The sequence below is a fragment of the Gorilla gorilla genome, chromosome 13, assembly GCF_029281585.2.
Source record: "Gorilla gorilla gorilla isolate KB3781 chromosome 13, NHGRI_mGorGor1-v2.1_pri, whole genome shotgun sequence".
Taxonomy (NCBI): domain Eukaryota; kingdom Metazoa; phylum Chordata; class Mammalia; order Primates; family Hominidae; genus Gorilla; species Gorilla gorilla.
In genome coordinates, this window is record NC_073237.2 from 101584123 (window position 1) to 101604742 (window position 20620).

A 20620-nucleotide genomic window follows, 5' to 3' on the forward strand; every position below is an offset into this window, starting at 1 on the left:
TTCTCCTGCCTTAGCCTCCCAAGTAGCTGGGATCACAAGCACCTGCCACCACACCCAGCTAATTTTTGTATTTTTAGTAGAGATGGAGTTTCACCATGTTGGCCAGGCCAGTCTTGAACTCCTGACCTCAATGTTCCCCGCACCTCAGCCTCCCAAAGTGCTGGGATTATAGGCGTGAGCCACTACACCCAGCCTATACAGTTTTTTTTCTAAACTTTCATTCTCTCTCATGGAAAATATTAGGAGTTGTAAAGACGCTAACTAAATTTTCAGAAGGTAAATTTATGGAGATTTTTTGTCATATTTTGTGACCATCCTACTCTTTAGCCTAAATTTTTAAACTCTTTACAAAGGTAACATCTGTATTGCTAGTGCAATTCTGCCTTTAGGATAATACTTGCTGTGGAAAATACTGCGAGCAATTTGAAAGAGGAGATCCAGCTACGTACCTTAGAAAATGCAGGAGTTGAAAGTCAAAATGTTTTGCCAGTTCTAAATAGGGAAGTGAAAACCTGTTTAACAGAATTAGATGACATGTATGCAGCTAGGCGGCAAGGAAGGGATGATTGGTTTTTCTCCATGTTGTTTGACTAGGTGTATATATTTGCCATGTCTAAGTTAAACAGCTGGTACAAATGCTCAATCCGAAGTCTCACTACTTGAGTTGGTTCTAGGTTACCTGACACCTGTAAAGATTTTTACAAGCTTTAGTCATTGTTCGTGAGCTGATAGACAATGACCTTTGTAATATAATTCAGGTAATTATTAACTGCTTCAACTATGAGTTTGATGGCAATCAAGTGGGTTTGCCATCCACTTGTGTTCACCTGGGTGTGAGAGTTGAGGGCACCTAAGAAGTTAGAGGGCACACAGTCCACACACAACCACCCTTATATCTGACCCCAATTGCAAGATCAGGGGTCCATAAAACCACCTATTTCCTGGCAAATTATTTGCCAGGAAGACTTGCAGAACTCACTGAACGCTACTGTACTCATGGTTATGGTTTATTTTTAGGAAAGGATATAGAGTAAAATCAGCCAACAAAAGGAGTGCATGGGGCAGAGCTTCCATTGTTGTCTCCCTTGGGGAGAGTGGAGTACACTGTGCTCGGGCACAGTACTTTCTCAGTGTCAGTGTGTGACAATACACAGAGTATGGCTAACCAAAGAAGCTCACCTAAGCCTCAGTGTTCATAATTTTTGTTGGGACTCCATTATATGGCTGACTCAGGCTCCAGTCTCCAGCTCCTCTGGTCAATTTGATACCATGTGATCCCAAACTCTTAATGTAAACAACATTGTTGGTCTTTCTAGGGTGGTCGACGCCCACCCTAAATACTATGTGGAGTGGTCTACCCCAACCCTAAAACACATTGTTAGACTTCTGTGACCCAAGAGCACCAAGTAAACAAAGACACTCCTATAAGGCTTAGAAATTAACTCCCGGAAGTGAAGGGCAAAGTCCAGATCTCTTTCTGAGTAAGGTTAAATTCTTACTACACACTGGGGCTCATTAAATTAAATTGGATTTTGTAAAGTCGATTTTCAGGAAGAAATTTAAAAATATTTCATTTTTATAGTTTTGTTGAGTTATAACTTACATATAGTAAAATTTACTCTTTCAAGTGTAGTTTGAATTTGGTAACTATATGCAGTCATGCATCCTCCATCACAATCCATACTTCTTTTGCTCTTAGAAAATTACCTTGTGCCCCTTTGTAGCCAGTCCTTGCCCCCATTCTTGTCCCTAGACAACCACTGATCTGCTTTTCATAGTATAGTTTTGTTTTTTCTAGAATGTCATATACAAATAATTATATATTATGTAGTATTTTGTGTCTGCCTTTTAAAACATATCATAATAATGCTACTGAGATTCATGCATGTTGTTAAATACATCAGTGGTTAGTTCCTTTTAAATTACTGAGAAATATTCCATTGTGTGGCTATAACACAGTTTATCTGTTCACTAGGTTTTTTGCTATTTGGGTTATTTCAATATTTAACTTTTTTTTTTTTTTTTTTTTTTACTATTGTGAGTAATACTGCTTTAACAATTTGTGTATGTAATTTAATATATTTCATTACTCTTGGAGAGTTAGATATATAGCATTGAGATTGCAGAGTCATGTGGTGAGGATGTTTAACTTTATAAGAAATTATCAAGCTGTTTCCCAAAGTGGTTGCTGCACTATTTTGCATTCCCACTACAATAGTAGGAGGGTTATATTTGCTTCACTTCCTCCTAACATTTTGTATTATGAGACTTTTTGTTATTTGTTACATTTTATTTTATTTTATTTTATTTAGAGATAGGATCTCACTATGTTGCACAGTTTGGAGTGCCATGGCTATTCATTGGCATGATTATAGCACATTACAGCCTCGAATTCCTGGCCTTAAGTGACCCTGAGGCTCCCATATAGCTGGGACTATAGGTACAGTCCCATGCATGTCACCATGCATGTCTCTGTTCTTTTTATTCTTAGCCATTCTAGTGAATCTGTAGTGGTATCTCACTGTGGTTTTAATTTGCATGTTTCTAATGACCGATGATGCTGACCATCTTTTTAAGTGCTGGTTGACCATCCATCTGTTTTCTTTTGTGAAGTATTCATATCTTGCATATTTTAAAACAAACTGGTTAGTCTTAATGAGTTATAAGCACTAAATCTGTATACAAGACCTTTGTTAGGTAAGTGTTTTGCAATTATTTTTTCTAATCTTTGGTTTGCTTTTTGTTTTCTTAATGGCATCTTTTGATGAGCAAAAGTTTTACATTTTGATAAAGTTGAATTTGTTTGTTTTTATTAATGGCTCATGTTTTTTGTGTACTATCTGAGAAATTACTGCCTTACCCCAAATTCACAATGATTTTTTTTGTGCTTGCTACTGAAAGTTTTTTAGTTAGCGCTTATGTTGATATATATGATTCATTTTGATTTAATTTTTGATTATGGTGTGAAGAAAAGGTCAAGGTTTGTCTTTTTTCTCCCATACAAAAATACAGTTATTCCAGAAGCATTTATTGAAAAGACTATCTTCCCCATTGAATTACTTTGCCACCTTTGTCAAAAATAGATTTTATTATAGGTTTGATGGCATGAAAGGAGGCTGATGGAGTTTCTAGTAATAGCGGCTACCAGTATTATGGAGAAATAGAAATAGTTTACCTCAAATTAAATAAGCAAGGACATCATCTTTTTAATAGCACTATTTTAAATAACTAGTTGCAGCAAATCATAATAAAAGAGATAAATAGAATACGTATAGGTGGTTAGAAAGAAAAATAATACTATTTGCCAGTGACAAGGGACTATAACCTGGAATGTTTAGGAGATTCAACAAAAACATATCTTGAAATGAGGCGCTTAAATTATAGGTTATAAAGCAGATGCCTAACTAAAGTCAGTCGTTTGTCTTATCAGTGCACAGAAAATACAATGAAAAATATAATGCTTGTTTTATTAAAATAAAATCTAACAAGATATATGTGGGACCAAATACAGAGAGTTATAGTATTTTAATTAAAAAAAAAAACGAGAGATATAATCTACTTCTGGTTGAGTAGTCTTAATATAGTAAAGATGACAATACTAACAAAGTTAATTTATAGATTTAATAAAGTGCCAGTTAAGATCCCAGTAGGATGTGCATTGAACTTGATTGATAGTATAAATCACAGAGTAAAGGATCAGGGAAGAATTTCAGAGGAGAAATGTTTTTAAATTGTTTCTCATTCATAAAATAATTTGAAAGGATTAGAAGTAGGTGTATATATTGTAAGACAATGAAATGGGAATAAAAAAGATCAGGAGGCACACCGTGGAAGTGGAGAAGAGATGAGACCAGAAATCTAGGCTAAGTGTAGTTACTGACATAAAGCACTAAATTAGCTGTGAACTTTCTGGTTTTGAAGGCAGGAAGGGAAACATATGGGTTTCACCATGGGTTGGGTATAAGACAACAGGGAATATTGGACACTTTGGACTTTACGTGTGTGTGCCCCATGTAAAGGAGATAGCTGCTAATTGGGGTGAGTTTTGGCATATGGGTAGATGGGGCCAGTGATGCTAAGTTTTCAAAAGAAGCCAGAAGTCTGTTAATGAGAAGAAGAGTGTATCAGTCTTATGATTTTTAAATGTTGGCAGTTAGCATACTAGCCAAATAAAAGGTGGGAGTGAAGGGTTACTCATTGTGTGAGTACAGATCGTGTATCTATAGTTGTCATTATCTAATTAATAATTGTGTCACTTAGAGGAGAATGAAAGGGGTATTGCCATTCTAGGCCGAAACCTGTTCCAAAGGACAACAACAAGACTACCTGGACATAGGTTAAGAACAGTGATGGGAACAAAATAGAAACAGCAGAAATAAATACTGTGAAAGTAGTCAGTGTTTAACAAAAAATATTGGGTTGAGTGATATTGTGAAGAAAGCTACATTTAGATCTACTTTAATCTCATACCATGCAAAATAAGTTCCACATGGGTTAAATATTTTAAAATCAATGTTCTACTTTGTATAATTGAATGAATATTATACTTTAATGGTTGTTATATTTGGTATAATTTCAATATTATAAATGAATATTGTACTTTGTATAATTTCAATAATTGATACATTGTTGAGGCAATAAAGAAATTAAATAAGGCTGGGCGCAGTGGCTCATGTCTGTAATCCCAGCACTTTGGGAGGTCAAGGCGGGCGGATTACTTGAGGTCAGGAGTTTGAGACCAGCCTGGCCAACCCCGCTGTCTGTTAAAAAAAAAAAAAATACACCACCAGGCGTGGTGGCGGGCACCTGTAATCCCAGCTACTTGGAAGGCTGAGACAGGAGAATTGCTTGAACCCAGGAGGCAGAGGTTGCAGTGAGCCGAGATCATGCCATTGCATTACAGCCTGGGCAACAGAGTGAAACTCCATCTCAAAAAAAAAAAAAAAGAAAGAAATTAAATAATACCAAGGTAGGCATATTTGATTATCAAAAATTTGATTCTCTGATATAAAAGCAATACAATGGGAACAACATTTAGAGTTTTTCTATAATAGGTAAGATTTTTCATGCAATTGGGGATGTATCTGTACGAGTAGATCCAGTAGGCAGATAATCAAAGGACAGGTTACACTGTTGAAAATAACAACAGTAATGTTTGGCCTAAAGATCTTCATTTGTAAAATGAAAATAATAGCAGTACTTCCTTGGGTGTTTTAGAGGAGTAAAGATCATAAATCATGTATACTCCTTAGCACAGTGCCTGGTATCGTGAACGTTAACTGTTGTTTATTATAATCATCTTCATTATCATCATCTAAAACAAGCTTCAAAGTTACTTAATCAAGGCTTCGTCCCTTTTTAACCTAGATGGGGAAAACACAGCTATTTTAACCAACTGTTAAATTTATGTAGTTTACAAAGCACTCTCACATATTCTATCTCATTGATTCTCACTATCCCTGGGAACTGCTTAAATTTTTTCTCAGGGGAGGCTTTCAGGGTTCCGTTTTTCATAGACACAGCTTGGTCTTTGTCATCACCCTTAATTGTTCTATCTATAAAATCAATTCAGAGTAATTCTAAACTTTCCCCACTCTCACCATGGTCTTCTGTCCTTCCGTCTTGCGTTGCATGTCCTTTTTTGCCCACTGCAGCCATTCTTCGACCTCTAGTCCTTTGACTCCTGTACTTTCTCCCAAGTGCTTTTTGTTTTTGTTTTTGGTTTTGGTTTTTTTTGACGGAGTCTTGCTCTGTCGCCCAGGCTGGAGTGCAGTGGTATGATCTAGGCTCACTGCAAGCTCCGCCTCCCGGGTTCACGCCATTCTCCTGCCTCAACCTCCCGAGTAGCTGGGACTACAGGCGCCTGCCACCAAACCCGGCTAATTTTTTGTATTTTTAGTAGAGACGGGGTTTCACCATGTTAGCCAGGACGGTCTCAATCTCCTGACCTCGTGATCAGGATTACAGGAGTGATTCACTGCGCCCGGAATTTTTTTTTTTTTTTTTAAAGACAGAGTTTCACTCTGTGGTCTAGGTGGGAGTGCAGTGGGGCGATCTTGGCTCACTGCAACCTCCACCTCCTGGGTTCAAGTGATTCTCCTGCCTTAGCCTCCTGAGTAGCTGGGATTACAGTTGTGTGCCACCACACCTGGCCAATTTTTGTATTTTTTTTGTAGAGATGGGGTTTCACTGTGTTGGCCAGGCTGGTCTCAAACTCCTGGCCTCAAGCAATCCACCTGCCTCGGCCTCCCAAAGTGCTGGGATTGCAGGCATGAGCCACCACGCCTGGCCTCCAAGTGCTCTTTTTACTCTACTGTCATCCTTGCTTTTTGTTGTAATATAATTTTTTCATAATGTTGTGACAATATCTAGTGAATATCTGTGCCTTACTCTGTCTTACTCAGAGATCTGAAAGAAATCTGTGATAGGCAAAGGATTCCGAGGGACGTTTCTCCAAAACAGCTATGTGAATGGCTAACAGGCACATGAAAAGATAGCCAACATCATTAGCTATCAAGAAATGCAAATCAAAACCACAATAAGTTACTATTTCACATCCACTAGAATAATTATAATAAAAAGGCAGTTACAGATGTTGGTGAGAATGTGGAGAAATTGGAGCCCTCATACATTGCTGCTGGGAATGTAAAATGTGATAGCTGCTCTTGTAAACAATCTGACAGTCCATCAAAATATCAAACATAGGGTTACCATATGATCCAGCAATTCCACTCCTTCGTATCTACCCAAGAGAACTAAAAACAGATGTCCCCACAAAGACTTGTACATGAACATTCATAGCAGCTGCAGCATCTAATAGCCAAAAACAGAAAACAGCACAAATGTACATCAACTGATGACAGGATAAACAAAATGTGGTATATCCACACAATGAAAAGTTATTCAGCCATTAAAAGGAATGAAGTGCTTATATATGCCATGGCATGGATGAACCTTGAAAGTGTTATACTACATAAAAGAAGCCAGCCACATATGGTACAATTCTCTTTATATGAAACGTATAGAATAGACAAATGTATAGAGACATAAGGTAGATTAGTAGTTGCCTAGCGCTGGGGAGTAGTTGGACATGGAAGGATGATGTATTCACTCGTTTGCTGTTGCCTACAGCAGAATACCTGCAACTGGGTAATTTATAAAGAAAAAGGAATGTATTTCTTATAATTATGGAGGTTGAGAAGTCCAAGATGGAGGGTCTACATCTGATGAGAGCCTTTTGCTGGTGGGGACTCTGTGCAGAGTCCTGAGATAGCTCAGGGTATCACATGATGAGGGGTCGAGTGTGCTAATATGCTAGCTCACATCTCTCTTCTTACAAAGCCACCAATTCCCCTCCCATGATAATTCATTAATCCATTAACAAGGGCGGAACTCTCATAATCCAGTCACCTCTTAAAGGCACCACCTCTCAATACTGCCACACTGGGGATTAAATTTCAACATAAGTTTTGGAGGGGACAAATATTTATACCATAACAGATGAGGAGTAATTCTAATGGATACGAGGTTTCTTTTGGGGGTGACAAAAGGTTCTAAAATTAGATTGTAGTAACGAGATGAACAACTCCGTCAAATATACTTAAAACATTGAATTGCACAGTTTACACAGGTGAATTTTATGGTATGTTAATTATATTTCAGAAAAGCTGATAAACTAAAAAGAAAATGAAATTTCTGGCCATTGGCCCATGACACATATTATTTCTCAGTATGAGTGCTGAAACAAGTTGATTTAGGAGTGTTCTTTCAATTTATTGGACTAAGTAGAAAATTGTTTTTTTCATGTGAAATGTTCTTTTTTAAGAGACCAGGCAGGTCTTGCTTTGTCACCTAGGCTGGAGTGCAGTGGTACCACCTTGGCTCACTGCAGCCTCAACCTCTTGGGCTTAAGTAATCCTCCCAGCTCAGCCTCCCAAGCAGCTGGGACTACAGGCATGTGTCACCACATCTGGCTAATTTTTGTATTTTTTGTAGGGATGGGGTCTGGCTGTGTTGCCCAGGCTAGTCTCAAACTCCTGGCCTCAAGTGATCCTCCTGCCCTTGTCTCCCAAAGTATTGGGATTACAGACAAGAGCTAATGCACCCAGCTAAAGTTGTTTTAATTTACTTTCTTGCCTCAGTTTATTATAGGTAATATCATTTGCTATAAGTGACTCTTGGTTGCCATTCTGACAATTATGTCTCCCTCCATGGTACATGGATAAGCAGGAGACAGGCATTGTAGCTAAACAGGGGAGTCTTCCCCCGTGCTTTTCCAGTTCCATGCCTTTGCTTTGCAATGTTAGTATCTTCTTTGGCTCTTTCGTCATCTTGCTTTTCACTCTTACGAGGCCTTTGACAATCTATTCGAAACTATGAAGTATAAAATCTGTCTTCAGAAAAATACATATGGATTTGCACATCAGATTTTGCTTATGATTTCTGGAGGCTCACAGATTTCACCCAGGTTAAGAATCTTAACCCTACCCACTGACTTTGGTGATCTCATGCACTCCCAGGGGAAAGCTACCATTTATATGCTGATTATTCCAAAATCACTGTCGTCTGTCCAGATTTCTCTGCTAGAATCCTACAGCCAACTGTATAGGTCCATTTGGACACTTCATAGGCATCTCCAACTTAAATTCTCTGCAGTTGGAACGTCATCCTTGTCCTTCGGTACTCTGCTCCTCCTCCTGAGTCCCCTATCTTACAGAATTGAGCAGGATTCCAAACCAGAATGTCCTAACCATTTAGTCTGAGATGCTAAGCATTATCTTTAATTTTTTTCCTTTCCACCTATGTATAATTAGTCATAAAGTTTTCTTCATTGTGTCTAAACTTTTGAAATCTCCTTTTTATTCACATTCCCACCCTAGTTCAAGTCATCATTTCTTGGTAGAAATTTAGTAGCCTCCTGGCCAGTCTCTTTTCTCTTGCTTGCCTCTGACTCATTCTGCACCTTGCAGCTGGTGAGCTCCCAGTGGCTTCCCAGTGTCTTTAAGATGAACTCCAAACTTTCTAACATCTTTTTTTTTGAGACTGAGTCTCACTCTGTCACCCAGGCTGGAGTACAGTGGTGCAATCTCAGCTCACTGCAACCTCCACTTCCCAGGTTCAAGCAATTCTCCTGCCTCAGCCTCCCAAGTAGCTGGGATTACAGGCGCACACCACCACACCTGGCTAATTTCTGTATTTTTAGTAGAGACAGGGTTTCACCATGTTGGCCAGGCTGGTCTTGAACTCCTGACCTGAAGTGATCTGCCCACCTCGGCCTCCCAAAGTGCTGGGATTTACAGGCGTACCATTTATAAGGCCCTGCATGATCTAGTATCAGCTTGCCTGTCCAGCCGTCTATGAACCATCCTGACCATTTTCTTGTTTTCAGCTGTGCCATGCTCCCTTTCACCTTTTTGCCTTTGCCTGCTCTGTTCCTGCCCTGTTCCTACCCCCTTTCATCCACACTGGTTAACTCTTACTCATTCTTTAGGTCCCAGCTTTAGATATCCCTTCCTCAGGACACCTATCCTGATTTTCCATTAATGGGGTACGTTTGATGCCTCTTCTATAATCCTGTTTTCCCTGCTCTAGCACTAGCACACTGTTTGTAATTGTCTTCGTACTCTCTGGATTGTGAACACTAAGAAGGGAGACACTTACTTGTGTGGTCTTTTTTATCATCGTATCTTTAGTACTTATTTAGGCCTACACCTGGCAGAATAGGTGTTTGATAAAATTCTTTTGAATAAACGGGAGTATTTCTCTGTTCCTGAAATATTTTCTTCCCTACCTTCACTCCCCTCTGGCCCCACTTAGCAAAATCTTATATAATTACCATCTGTTTATTAATTTGGGAAATATGCAGCTTCTTCTTTATTCCAGGCATCATTTTAGGCACTAAGGATATAGGGATGAATTAAGCAGTCAAATATCTCTGCCCTGTTGGAGCTGATATTCTACTAGTGGTGGTGGTGGAAAATAAACAGATAAATAAGTAAAATACACTGTGTGAACGAGTGTAAGTCTGAGGAGAAACAAAGCAGGAAAGATGAAGGCACATCAGAGTGGAAAGTTGGCATTTTAGACAGGTTGGCCAGCGAAGGCTTCACTGAGAAGATGTCTTTTGAGTGAAGACTTCAAAGGAGGAAAGGAGCTAGCTCTGTTGCTCTCTAGAAAAAGAACATTCCAGGCAGATAGGCAGTGCAGCAGCCCCAAGGTGAGAGTGTGCCAGGTTGCTTGAGGAACAGAAAGGAGACCAGTGGGAGACTAGGCGAAGGTGAGGTTAGAGAGGTGCACATTCTCTGAGTATTGCTGTCTTAGTCTGATCCTTGGGCTTCCTCTGCAGTTTAAAGTTATTTTCAGCTCTCAGTGCTGTGAATTACCAGAAAGGGCCATGAAAGTTTCTCTTCTTAGCAGTTGCCTGTAAATCAAGGTCTACAGAAGTGCTGGCGGAGGAGGCTGCCATGCTGTTTAGAATTCAATTGTCTCTTTGGGGGTTGGTGAGATGGATCCTCAGGTTTTAGTTTTAACAAATGGCACCTCTTCCTTAGGAGATTTTTGCCTCTTCCTAATTAGGATTGAGGAAGCAGTGGGGAAAGGCACACCCCTGTCAGCAACCTCATGGGTTGGGTTTCTTGGGTTTCACCAACTCTGGTGTGCTGGCCCGGTAGTTCTCTCCTAGTATAACAGGGCTCTTCTGGGGGCATTTGGGTCCCACCCCAGATTAGATGACTGGACTTGCCTTGCTGGCACCCCAACACCAGCCCCTCTGGAAATAAGAGGCCTCCTCTGGGCAGAATTCCGCTGTGGGTGGAGTACAGATCTGCGGGGCTCTCTGTAGCCTATGTTTAGCAATAGCAAGCCTCCGCTAGGCTGTCATGGTTTTCAGTTTGGTATGATTCACTCACGGCAACACTCTCTGTGGAAAGGGGCTATAAATTGTAAATTGATATGAGGTAATAATTGGAAAAATGATCAGACTCCATTTTTATTCCCCTCTGGGGAAGACACATATCAGGAATCACTAAAGCAGAAGGTGACAGAGGGATTTTTCAGCCTGCTTTCCAGCTTTAGTGCTGCAGTGCTTCCATCCTGATTAGAGAGGAGAGCAGCCAAATTCGGCAGGAGGCAGCCAAATTCGGCAGGAGGCGGCCAGCAGACCTAGTATCTGCTTGCCACCTTTTGCTCCAAAAAGCCTTGTCGCAGAGTTGCCATGGCAGCAGGAGGCAATTTAATGGCAAAGGCTCATCTCTGGAGCAGCGCTGCTGTTCCCCAGCCATTCCCTCTCTAGCCTTCAATTCGAGGGGCTGGCCATACCAGGGTATCACTGTTCCGTGGCCATTTGAGTACGTGTTGCCTAATGGAAGAGCTGTAAGATCTTCCAGATTCTAAGGACGGCTACATTTTCTATTCCCTGCTTCTCCTTGGTACATAGCTCTTTGATACCCCATCCTATAGTCGACTTTATCAGATTATTTGCAGTTCCTTAAATATGCTCTTTCATGATTCTGTGCTTTTAGACATGCAGTTTCCTCTGCCTAGAGTGCTCCCTTCCCCATCTGTCTGGAAAATTCCTACTCAATTTCAAAATATGGCTTAGATACTGCCTCCTCCTCCTTAATGGTTTCTCTAACCCTTATCCTCCATGCAGAATTACACAATTTCCACTGCCATCTCAGCCTTGCCTCCTATCACATGGTTTTTAAATGACTGTATATATTTTTGTGTGTTCTTCTCTAGACTGTAACTTACTTGCATTCAAGAACTATATTTTATGAATTTGGTATCCAAAGGGTCTGGCCCAGGAGTATACACCTAGTAATGTTTGTTATAAATGAAGTTTTTCTTATCCTATTTAATTCCTGTCACGTGAGTGTTGCATACCACATAGAGTACAGCCCTATATCATGTACAGGTAGGGCTTTGTCTGCCAGGGATCCCAGAAGATTAGGGATCTCCAGGGATCCCAGAAGATTGCACTGATTTAATCAACTGACTTGCTGGTCTGTAACTCACTTTCCTTTGCATTTATTCTCACTTTACAGTTTGAACTGGAAAGTTAGGTTAGTCACCCAGCTTGCCAGTCAGTTCCATCATTTGTTGAATTAGGATGTTGTGAGGCTAAAGCCTGTAATGCTCTGTGACTCAAAGTAAATTATTGGTGAATCTTATTTTCTTTACCTTCTCCTATCTTCAGTAAAGAAAGTAAAAGCAAAACAGAAGTTTAAACCAGTTTTAAACCTTCTGTGGCATCATATCATTCATTTTAATCTTGCTCTGAGTGCAGCTTTAAAAGTCACTTCTTTTGTGGCTCTTATCCTTTTTCCTGAGTTTCAGTGATATAATGTCCCGCCTTTGTCTCGTTTCCCTGTTTTCATCTTTGGTGCATCTGTCCCCCTCGTTCACCTTGTAGACAGAGCATTTTATTCAGACATCTCTCCTTTTCCTGCCTTTTGGGATAATTTGTTACTGTATCTCAAAAATATCCATTTAAAAATAAACCTTTTTCTCTTCCTCAAATAATTTCTGGAAACCACTCCAACTGTAATAAATACACATTTACATGCCTTACCTGCTGTCCTCTGTAATGTTTGCTTTGCAGTTTGGTCTGAGCATTTTTCTCCATTCCCATCTACCTTTTAAGTTCAAAGCTTACTTAGGCTGTTTTGCAATTCCCTTTGCAAATGCATTTCTGTATCATCTGATCATGCTATGTGCATATTGTATATGCCAATGCCTGCAGGTGTCTAGGCTGTTTTGTTTATAGAGTATTTTTCTGTTACTGCTTCTTGTCTTTCATTCTCACTTTTGGTATTTTATTTATTCCTGTTCCTCTAAAGGATATGAAACTTAAAGCTGTATTTAAGTTATTAATAAGCTTAGTAAAAGATTCACTGAGGATAACAATGACAAACTTGCTCTTAACTTAGGTTTATGGATTATCTGTGACATGGGATCTCCACCTTGGAGATGGCATAGGGAAGGAGGAGGTATGGAGGCCAAAGCACATAATCAGAGTTGGCCTGAGAAGCTTTTTCAAAATGTATGTGCTGCATCTCTTTCCTGATCCTTGCCGTGTTGGGAGTGAAAGTAGGTGGATACTGCGTGTTACCCTCTCAGCTGAAATACTCATCTGTAGTTTTCAGTTACAATAATCTGGTTTGTCAATACCATGCTTATTACGATTATTTGTTTCATTGTCAAAAAATAAAAATAAAACTATCAGTTCATTTTGTTTAAAGTGAAAACTGAAAAACTAATGTAAGCATTTATTTACCTGGTTAAGGACATTTTCCAATCAAAAGGCAAGAAAGTGCAGTTTTAATAAATCATAAATTAGTTTGATACAAGCACTTGGCCTCCTATAAATATTCAGTTAAATATGAATTAGTTAAAGTATAATTACTTTTAAGCATGTTGCTGTGGATTGGATGAACTTCAGAATGCTGGAAACAGAATATTCAAAGTTAACAGAGAACAGTTAAATTTACTAATGATATTTGTAGGAAATATTTTGGAATAGTGCAGAATGGAAACAGTGAAACTCAGAATCAGAGGTACTAGGTTTGAATTCATGCTTTGGCACCTACTAGCTCTCTTGGGCCTGGTGGTTAGGCCTCAAGGCCTCAGTTTTAACATCTTTGGAATGGTTATGGCCCCTACCTCACAGAGTTGTTGCAAAGATCAAATAAGGTCTTGAATGTGACAGTGACTAATACCTACACACCCAACAAATGTTAATAGAATCTGAACCTAAGGTCAAGGTCTGTATGTTATTTTTAACTTTATGTGTGTGCATTTGAATATGTGAAAGGCATAGAGAATTAAGCTTAATATCTTTTCTTTTCCTTCTTTGTTTCTTTTTTTTTTTTTTTTTTGAGACACAGTCTCGCTCTGTTGCCCAGGCTGGAGTGCGGTGGTGCGACCTCGGCTCACTGCAATCTCCGCCTCCCGGGTTCAAGCGATTCTCCTGCCTCAGCCTCCCAAGTAGCTAGAATTACAGGTGCCTGCCACCACGCTCAGCTAATTTTTGTGTTTTTGGTAGAGATGGGGTTTCACCATGTTGTCCAGGCTTGTCTCCAACTCCTGACCTTAAGCGAGCTGCCCACCTTGGCCTCCCAAAGTGCTGGGTTTACAGGCTTGAGCCACTGCACCTGGCCAGCTTAATATATTCTTAGACTATGGAAGGCAGGTAAGATACAGAGTGTAAACATGTGATGTATGTGAGTGTGTATTTCTTGAAGATGTGTATTTCTTATTCAAATAAGTTTTTAGATCTTTTCAAACCATATACACGGGCTGAAAAATGTGCAGTGTTCATTTCACAGTGTTGTAGTCATGGTAGCATTCTTCTCACCCTCCTGTTCTTGTTTTCCTTGTGCTGGATCTGTTTTGGGGGCCTACTTAGTTCTCAAGGGTAATGACCTTACCCTTAGTCATGAATACTCCTACACAGATTTTTTTTTCCTAAATGAAAACCGAATGTTAGTATTGTATCCCTGTTTTATGCCCATGTAAGAAAGTGTTGAGTTTAGTTCCTTACTGTGAAATGTAAGATGTATGGAAAGCAAATAGTATTCTTAATGGTAATGACACAAATCACTGAGTGCATACTATGTTAGGTGCTTTATATAATTGATCACATTACAACAAACTATCAAATAGGTGATATGTAATTTTTCAGATAAGGAAACTGAGGCTCAGAAGGATAAATATATTTTCCAAGGTCAGAGAACTATTAAGAGAGAACCAGAAAGCAAGTTCACATTGGTCTGACTAAAGCAAGGGATAAGGTTGCTGCCCAGTCACTAGCATAAATCAAAGGAATATGTTTTAAGGTATAAACGAAGTTAGAAATATAATAGGGATACTTTTGCCCTTGGAGGAGGCTGAAGCCTACAGGACAGACAGTGCATCTATTCTCAAGAGGTTGTCATTGATCCAGCCTAGGCCCAGCAGCAAGGCCCTGGCAGCTTCTGGCTTTTTTTTCCTTTTCCCTAAGCTTCTTTTTCTACGTGATGTGATTTCCCCAGATGGTTCTCAAGGCATTGCTCATCACTTAGAACTGTGTACTCAATGCCTCTCTCCCATCCCAGTTCCACTGCCCACCTCCCACCCCATAGAGAAACACACAACAGAATTACTGTGAGAATTAAATGAGTTAATACATGTAAAGTGTTTAATACAGTGTCTGATAAATAGTAAGTACTCAATAAAATTGGCTATCATTTTTAAAAGTCTTTATCATTAAGTATTATTAGGCCAGGCACAGTGGCTTATCATACCTGTAATCCCAGCACTTTGGGAGGCCAAGGCTGGTGGATCACCTGAGGTCAGGAGTTCAAGACCAGCCTGGCCAACATGGTGAAACCCCGTTTCTACTAAAAATACAAAAATTAGCCGGGTGTGGTAGTAGGTGCCTGTAATTCCAGCTACTCAGGAGGCTGAGGCAGGAGAATCATTTGAACCTCGAAGGCTGAGGTTGCAGTCAGCTGAGACCACGCCATTGCACTCCAGCCTGTGCAACAGAGCAGAACTCCATCTCAAAAAAAAAAAAAAAAGAAGTATTCTTAGTAGTGATGGTGGTGGTGATGGCAATGATAGCAGTGATAGTGGTGGTGGTGGTGGTAGCAGTAGTGGTTGATTCAAAGGTTTTATGACACATTTCTCAAGGACCTGATTGTTCCCTGTCCAGAATCTGTCTTTGTGCAATTCATTATACAGGGTCAAAGGCATAGACATGCTTAGTCAGACGCCCAGGGTAGAAGAAGGGAGAATTAGTAAGAGAATGCTTGTTTCTACTCAGAAGTTGCCAGGAACAATTCTCTGTATGCCCTGCTTCCTTGTTATCAGCCATGGAAACAGTCCACAAAACCTACTTCTAAACCTCATCTTTCTGCCTGGCTTTTTTTCTTTCCCTTCTATCTGCATAGGTAGAACATTAATGGGTTTGGAGTCACTGATAGGGTCACACACACATTTTTTTTTTTTTTCGTTTGGTAAGTTATACCTGACCTTCATGCCGGGTTCCCAAATCCCCTTGCTGCGCTGAAGTGTGCAGTGTTACTTGATCTGCAAAGGCCTCTGTAGTAGCCCCCCTTTTTTTTCCTACTTATTTTTTTTTTCCTTTATAGTTTCCATTTTAGCATATGTATTGACTTTACCTTTTCTGCTTTTCAGTTTGTTCTCCTAATTTTTATATTAGGTTATATTTCCTGTTCCAGATTTGAAACCACATTTTGCATAGCAACAGAGTTTAACTGTGTGAAAGGCTATTGACAGATGCATGATTTTATAAAACTTCCTATGGACTCAGTGGAATTGAACCCTGGCTGGAGATTCATTTTAGGTGGAAGCATTCCTTCTTGTGCTCCCTTCCTTGATCTGTGTTATTGCACTTAGCTTATCTCAGTTGAGTATGTTTAGCCCTTACTTTCTCTTTGAGCAAATGTTAGCATCTACAATCTTTATCATCTCATCTACTTTATAACATTAAAAATACATGCTTTAGCGTGCTTTCTAATTAATCTTCCCTTTTCTAAAATACAAGTATACAGGACGTAAAGGGTATAATTTCAGATTTGGGGATTATTTTGTCTATCTGTAATGGACAGTATTTAAACTATTAATAAACAATATTTACTGCAGTTATATCAGTTCAAAAGTAATTGGCATTCTTTCTAAAGGTGTGGATTCTGAAAGGTAAAATAAATTAAAAATCACTTTATTTTAACACCCAGCGATGACTGTAGTTGAAATGTTGGTGTATTTCCCTCTAGTCCCCATTTAACTTTGTATATTCAGTTGTATATATTCATTGATATCTATAATATATATTCATTTTTGGAATTATATAATTCTGTTCATATAAATTATATATAATGAATGAATTACATTTATTAACTAAAGTTTACAGTTTATATATAAACTGTTATTCATGCTTTATTATATAGCAGTATTATGATATTCCAATAATTTTTTTTGGTACAAGTTTGACAAAATAAGAAAAAATTAATGATTTGAAGAAAACTAAAATAGATGATTTCTGATTATAAAATATGCATGTGCACAATACAAACATTTAAATATTAGAAAAACAGATCATGAAAATTATAAGTCCTACAATTCCCCTATTCCCACTGTTAGTCTGTTAATAAGCAATTTTTTTTAAATGTATTTATGATGAGATTTTTATCGTGGAGGAGTGTGGAATAGATGTTCTTTGCTCTAGGCTTAGTCAAATATGAAGGGACCCACAATGTGTTTTGTGAAATAATATCTCAGCTTTTTTCTCCATGCTTTAGGTATGTATTCTTTTTGGATCCGTGCAACCTGGACTTGATAAACCGGAAGATTAAGTCTGTAGCACTGTGTGTAGCAGCATGTCCAAGGCAAGAACTGAAAACTCTGAGTGATGTTCAGAAGTTTGCAGAGATAAATGGTGAGACATTAGGCCATCCAAATCTATGTCCTGTCACCTTGTTCTCTTTGTTAAATATAAATTTGCCCTAGTGTTAAATAAATTATCAAGGAACCTTAGATAATTGAAGCAATTTTGGACTTCCTTGCTAAAAAATATTATAGTCACCCAGGGAGCTTGTTAAACTCCAGATTCCTGGGCCCCACCCAGCGAAATTCTGACTGAGTGGGTCTTTGTGCTCTGGAAGTTAGTATTTTTAAAATAAATATCTCAGGTGACTTTGATGTAGTCTATTGAGTATTTGGAAATTACTAAACCACACTATGTAAAATTTGTTTCTTATTCCCCCTTCCCAAGTATTGGTTAAAAGTATTTCAATTCACATATATATAAATTGAAACAAGTTTTATGTGTTGAAACAATATATATACATACATACGTGTGTGTGTGTGTGTGCATGTGTGTGTGTGTGTGTGTGTATATATATATATATATCTCCCTGGTTAGCGATGTAACATATGCATATTATAGGAAATTTGAAAAGTTCAGAAAAAATAAGAAGTAGAAATTTAAATTCTAGCATCAGTACTTTTTCAATGAGTCGGTGTGTATATAGTTTTGTGTTCTGCTTTTTAAATTTAACGTTCTGTCATAGCTCTTTTTCTGATAATAATTGTGAGCAACTTTGAGGCTAAAGATAGAGGAATTAGCTGAGAAAACTAACATAGTTTCCTGAAATCTAGCTCTGTTCTCTGAGGCATTTTATCTCTAGTACCATCCTCAGGTCCACATGGCTTGCCTCAGTTCTCTTCAGAGAATCGTTTTTTTAACCACCCTTTGTAGAGACCTATATTTTTGAATTTCCTTGAGGTTTCATGCTTGTATTTTGTGTGTAGGAATCCTCAGAGCTGCCTTGATCCTGCCCAGATCCACAGGCTAGTGCTGGTTGCTTGGAACAAGGAATGACCCAAGTATCCAGTGGGTACAACTTCTAGCTGGGTGGACAGACAGCCTAGAACCATAGCTCTACACACACTAGCATGGCTCCAGTGTCTTCCAGTTGGGGATGCTAGCCTTCTGAAGGCAGGAGGACTGCAGCCTTCCAGGCTGGCAGTATCCCTGTTCCGTTGTTCCATGCCCTCAGCATAGGATAACATGGGTTGATTTGGGTCTGGATTCCAGTGCTGTCTGTCACTGACTGGCTCTGTAATGAGGGTAAAGGGTAAAAGTTCTCTGAGCCTAGGTTTCCTCATCTGAAAAAATGTGGATTAAAAATAATACTCCCTCATAAGTTGTTATGAAGATTAAATAAGATGATGTATGAAGAATACTGGACACTTGGTAGGTACTTGAATAAAGAAGTGCCAACCACTCTTCACGATCTCATTTTTTATTCCCATATTGTATCCCCACATGTGTTGTTGCTGAGCCTCATACCAGAACTACCAGCCTCATCATTATAAGGTTTCTTAGGGAGGGGTGAGCCCTTCCTTAAGGGTTTTTCCAGAATTTTAGACAATGTGAGTATACTCTGACAAGTGGTGTGGTTGAGTGGTTAAAAGTATATGCTCCGGAGTCCTATTGTTTGGGTTCAGATGTTGCTCCTACCAGTTACTGGCTGTGAGACCCTGGGCAAATTACTTGACTTTTCCTTGCCTCAGTTTCCACATCTATGAAATAGGGACAATATTCGTACCTAATATACTTCATAGGATGGTTATGAGGACTTGATACATGAACATGCTTAGAACAGTATCTGGCAAATATTAAGTTGCTAAGAAAAATTATTGGCTGCTGCTATTATCATTATAATTATTATTATTCCACTAATGGAATGTAATAGTCTTTCTGCCTCCAGTCTCTCTCTAATTTTAGCTCTCTTACATATTACTGACATATTAACATTCCTAGAGCTTCAATCAATGCTAACCCCTTGCTCGGAAATCATCCATAGTAAAAAATAAAAGTCTGTATGTCTTATACTATCATTCAAAGCTATGATCTAGTCTTGAACTGTCTTCCAATATATCTTCTCAAAAAACCCACTAGATGTGAGTCTTGGTCCCTTGAACCTGAGCTGTCATCTGGAGGGCTAGAAGAGAACTAGGTCCTTATTGGCTGTGTGGCCTGCTGAGATGTTCACTGGAGGAGAAATGCCCTATGGTCCCCTGCTGGTATGCTTTGTTTCCAGGCTGGTATCCTTGTAAGTGAATATGATACTGACTGTGGCCTGTTCAGGTCTAGGTAAGAAGACCCTCCTGGTGGGTTTTACAGCTTTGTATTTCTCACTGTGTCTTGCACAAAGTAGGTGCTCAAGATGTATTAATGAATAAACATTATTTCAGCAAACAGACTTTTTAAATTGGTGCCTAGCTACAAAGGCACCATTAGGGTTTTGTGCCAGCTGTATGAATAGTAAGTCAATAAGGTAGCCATAAAAAAATGACGGCATCCAGAAGCACAACAATGGAGGATAGAGAAGACAAAATTTTAACAGGCAAATAGAAAAGCTATAAAATTATATCAGAGAGAGAGCCTTTTGTATAGAGGCCTAAATACCTTATTTGAGTAGCAACCCTAAGTTGAAATTTCTGAATTTCTCGAAAGAACCTATCCTGCTGTTTAAATTGGTGACTTAAAACTAGACCTGGTAAGATTTAATTCCAATATTATCCTTATCACTGAGATAATTATTTCTCTGCTTTTTGCATTATTTTTCCTTCTTTTGTCTTTTTACGTTATCTGGTTTTTTTCTTTTTCTTCTTGTTTAAAAGACAGGCTGAAGTGCAGTGGTCTAGGCTGTAGTACAGTGGCACAATCATGATTCATTGCAGTCTTGTACTTCTGGGCTCAAGTGGTTCTCCTGCTTCAGCCTCCTGAGTAGCTGGGACTACAGGCATGTGTCACCATGCCCAGATAATTTTTTTACTTTATATGGCAGTGAGGTATTGCTGTGTTGTCTAGGCTGGTGTCAAACTCCTAGCCTTAAGCGATCCTCTCTCCTTGGCTTCTCAAAGTGCTGGGATTGCAGGTATGAGCCAGACACCTGGCCATTCAGTTATCCTTTCTATCATTTGAGGTGCAAGTTGATTCAAGAGTAGCAAATAATTTTTATTAGAATCTATGTCTGCATGTTGTTACAACATGTTTCTGTTAGAAAATACACAGACCCTTTAGCCTCAAATATATAGACCTCAATCA

The 20620-nt window shown here is 39.0% G+C and overlaps 1 protein-coding gene across 4 annotated transcripts in view; it reads left to right on the top strand.

Annotated features, from left to right (window-relative positions):
• The window catches only part of SLC44A1 (solute carrier family 44 member 1), a 193711-nt gene that overhangs the window by 74243 nt on the left and 98848 nt on the right, over positions 1 to 20620 (top strand). For all 4 annotated transcript variants that reach the window (XM_031014502.3, XM_031014503.3, XM_055350367.2 and 1 more), the window contains one exon: positions 17304 to 17440. In XM_031014502.3, the coding sequence (XP_030870362.1) occupies positions 17304 to 17440 (137 nt within the window). The remainder of the gene's footprint in view (positions 1 to 17303; positions 17441 to 20620) is intronic.